Source organism: Gadus morhua, chromosome 12 (genome assembly GCF_902167405.1).
Source record: "Gadus morhua chromosome 12, gadMor3.0, whole genome shotgun sequence".
Taxonomy (NCBI): Eukaryota; Metazoa; Chordata; class Actinopteri; order Gadiformes; family Gadidae; genus Gadus; species Gadus morhua.
The window spans coordinates 527105-530889 of record NC_044059.1 but is presented as its reverse complement, the minus strand read 5'-3'; the positions used below and the strand labels follow the sequence as shown (position 1 = coordinate 530889).

At 43.7% G+C, this 3785-nt stretch overlaps 1 protein-coding gene across 1 annotated transcript; it reads left to right on the top strand.

Moving 5' to 3' along the window:
• The first annotated feature begins 388 nt into the window (after positions 1 to 388).
• On the top strand, positions 389 to 3351 carry LOC115555815 (uncharacterized). The gene is made up of 5 exons (XM_030372849.1): positions 389 to 432; positions 1567 to 1637; positions 1774 to 1851; positions 1990 to 2334; positions 2444 to 3351. The coding sequence occupies exons 1-5, from the start codon at positions 389 to 391 to the stop codon at positions 3259 to 3261; spliced, it is 1356 nt and encodes a 451-aa protein (XP_030228709.1). The 3' UTR covers positions 3262 to 3351.
• The last annotated feature ends 434 nt before the right edge of the window (positions 3352 to 3785 follow it).

The window sequence follows — 3785 nt, the reverse complement described above, 5'->3', positions numbered from 1 at the left end:
GGGGGGTGGAGAATGATTTCAGTTTATTTTGATGTTCCTCCACAGGCTATGATGGACATTTTCTGGACCCATGGTGCTCCTGAGGTCATCTTGACAGACCAGGGTTGTGAATTCTGGAACAAGGTGCAGTATTTACACATATAGATGTGTCATTTAACAGTGAATGATTAACACTGGCAAACAAGAAACCTAATAACTTGAATTCCTTAATTCAGGTAAACAAGTCCCTGTTAGTAGTATATAATATATGCTGTATGGGCCCATTTCTGTCTGAACACACTTCCGGTTGGGGAGGGGTGGGGGTGGAGGGGGGTATCCCTATTCACAAGAGCCACTTCCTGTTTATGGTTTATGACGGGTCGTAAAACATAAAACCCATTGTGTAGGGATGACAGGTGTAATGCCTGTGGTGGACCTGCAGGGGTCGCTGGGGTGCGGGATCTGTATAGGCAGAGGTGTGTATGTGGGTGTGATTAGTGTATGCATGTGTGTGTGTGTGTGTGTGTGTGTGTGTATGGTATGCGAGGCCAGGGCAGCTGGTCTGTAGGGGTGTTAACAGGAAGATCACAGTGCTGTTGGAAGGACGGCCAGCCGGCAATGGGGACAGGGGGGCGAGGCCCTTCATGGCGGAAGTGGGCATACAGACGATGTCATAGAGAGTGTGAGGTGGGACACAGTAGATAGGGGGATCGTCATGTGCTGTATGAAGTCTCCCAGGTACTATGTGCAGAGTGATTTGGAGGGAGGGCGTGTGTGTGTGTGTGTGTGTGTGTGTGTGTGTGTGTGTGTGTGTGTGTGTGTGTGTGTGTGTGTGTGTGTGTGTGTATGTGTGTGTAACGTATTAATGTGTTTTTTAATCTACCCTACTATTTTACGAAACCGTCAGATACATTTATATATAGTAATGGGGGTACCGATAACATATCCGTAATCATCCTTATATATACTATAGATATATATAAATATTTATAGATATATTTATATTAGGATTAAAAGGAGGGTTCACCAACGGTCCATAGAACTAGCATAGTGAAGATACGGACTGTGGTACACATTGCCAATATATTAGGTGATATCATGATACTATTAAGCGCTTTGAGTACGTGAAAAGCGCTATATAAATTGAATCTATTATTATTATTAACAGATATTCTAGTGATTTTCATCTAACATGGTGTATTTGGATCAACTTTATTTTACCATTAGTAGATTGTCTGTCTATGATGCGTTGAGTGGGCGTAGGCCTGTGGTACCTACGTGTGCGTGGGTCCAGTACCTATTGGACAGGCGTCTATGACGTCGGGGCCTTAGGTGTGAATGTCTACCGAGGGACTGCTATCAGGCATAAATATACGGGGCCCCGTGATACGGGAGCGTACGACCTCCGACCCTGACGTTAGACACGCTATTCTAAGTTAGTAAACGCGTCGTAGCAGTTGGAAGAAAAAAAAAAACAGCGATCCGTCCTGCACAACTATGCCGACTGACTGTAAGTATTCATATGAGTGTATCATGATTATATTATGACTATCTCTATGTGAATCAGCTGTTTATATCTGACCGTAGCTGCGATTACTTCACAGCGAATCGCGGTGCCGGAGGCGAGAGCGTGAAACAGCAGCAGGGTCCACGTGGAAGTATGTTTTTTGTTTTGTTTTTTATAGCAGCGTGTAATATATAGTTCCATAACACTCACTCTATCATTATTATTATTAGTTATGGTATATTCATGTAGAACAAAGATTAAATTTGTGTTTTCCCAATGTGTAACAGGTTTGCCTGATATTCGGCTCAACATTCAAAGACCGATTCTAGCAGACCAGACTAATGTGCTGACAAGCGGTAGTTTTGGTAAGTTGTTAATACGTCCGCCATTAATATATCTATAGGTGTATTACCAAAATAAATAAATTATATATTAATTTAACATCTAAAACAACCAAACCTAACCCCAAATACTCTTGTATTTTGTTTTTGATCCACGTTTAGTACCTATCGAGGCCAATGTCATTCAGCGAACCCCCGGACCAAATCGACTGTCCAAGAAGAATTTGAAAAGATCGGCGGGGGTAGTGGTGGCTATCCCCTGTTCACCACTGGCCATAGAACAGCTACAAATTCCTTATAAAAAGGCTTGCAAGGATGCCACACATAATGGTTTAACTCCGGAGAATATTACCCAGGTTATACAGGCAGTCATAAATCCGCAAATTGCGCCACATGGAGCGGCATGGACTGATCCCAAACACCGTGTGATCGGGGACGTGGAGGTGTATGTGCCTGAGTCGCCTACAGAGACCGTCACTGTGCAACCGGATGGGACTATACAACACGGTAGGAAATTCAATGAAAAAAAAAAAGCATGTATATATTCTATAGAGTGTAATGATTATGATGGGATTGATACTGATTTATTTTCTTTCTTTTTTTCTATTACAAGCAGCCCATGGAGATCCCCAGTGTGCGCCACCACCAGAGCTGACCGCCGACGATTGGGCTGGTCTTGACGACATCTCGTCCTGGACTTCATCGTTGTTGGAACATATCGACTTCACTCCTGCGCAGTGGATCGACTCTCCAGCTACATCCGTAGAGGCTACCACCAGTGCAGAGCCTGTACAACACCATCAGCCTGCAGATCCTGCATCTGGACCCCTACAAGCCATTCAAGACCCTATCAGCGACCCCCCGTGCACCGTGAGTCCCATCGCTCATGAGGTAGCGGTGCCGCGGCTACCAGCCGGACCCGCAATTGCTGTTGATGAACACCATGCAGGGGTGCAAGGTGATAACTGGCGTAAACAATTTGCTGATAAACTAGCTGTGTTAACTGCGTCGGTGGATGTAAACTCCTTAGCCATTGCTCGTCAGCGTAAACTGGGGGTGGCGGCTGGTAAACGTGGTGACCGTATATATCAGGAGCTCGAAGAGCAGACGAAGAAGTCCTTCACGGCTCTCAGGGCCGAGATTGCGCGTGATCGTATGACTGCTGAATCCCCAAACACTGAGACCAGTAATGGTCGTGCTATCGCTGCCCTTCAGCGTAAGCATTTGGATGCCGTGGCAGCTGTGCGTGTCAACACGCAGGGTATAGAGAGAATTAACGCGCAAGAGTGGTTAAGAGCTGCTAAAACCGCTCGAAAATTCTGGTTAATGCAATCTGCTAGCGAAGCCAACGTCAATGCCTATCGGGCAATGAGTACCGAGATGTCTGTGATTAATGAAACACTAGCAAAGCTTACGATGAATGCTATTATTTGATTTGTGTTTTTGTTTTTAATGTTTTTTTTCTTTTATTTCATGGAGAGGGTATCTTTTGTTTTAAACTGCATGTAATAAAACTTTTTTTCTTTTAATACCTGACTACTTAACGTTTTGTTTTTTTTAATATTATTATTTATATATATATATATTTTTTTTTTTATTTTATTTTTTTTTTTTTCTATCTATTGGCATAAAAAACTATAGCTGTACACTATGCATAACGCCATTAGCCCTAGAAAAAGGAAATTCAAATCTATAGACGGTAATCCCAAGAGACGGCGTAGATCTGATAGTGGGGGTAGCATTATGGATTTAGAACTTGAAGAGATGGCAATGAGGTATGACGCAACCGGCGATACATCTCATTTGTCGGCCGTAGGACATGTGGGGGGTGGGGGCATGTATGCAGAAGGTATGCTACCGGTCTAGATTGTGTAAGAGAGTTTGTGAAACGCTACAGAACAGGGGAGTATACGTTGTATACATTTGTGGCACACAATGCGTCGGGCTTTGATAACTAT

Bases quoted from the DNA above. Each gene is read 5' to 3' on its own strand.
- LOC115555815 (XM_030372849.1), top strand. From the start codon at position 389: ATGACAGGTGTAATGCCTGTGGTGGACCTGCAGGGGTCGCTGGG. The intron at 1,852-1,989 runs GTAAGTTGTTAA...ATCCACGTTTAG, and splicing joins GCTGACAAGCGGTAGTTTTG to TACCTATCGAGGCCAATGTC. The intron at 2,335-2,443 runs GTAGGAAATTCA...TATTACAAGCAG, and splicing joins GGATGGGACTATACAACACG to CCCATGGAGATCCCCAGTGT.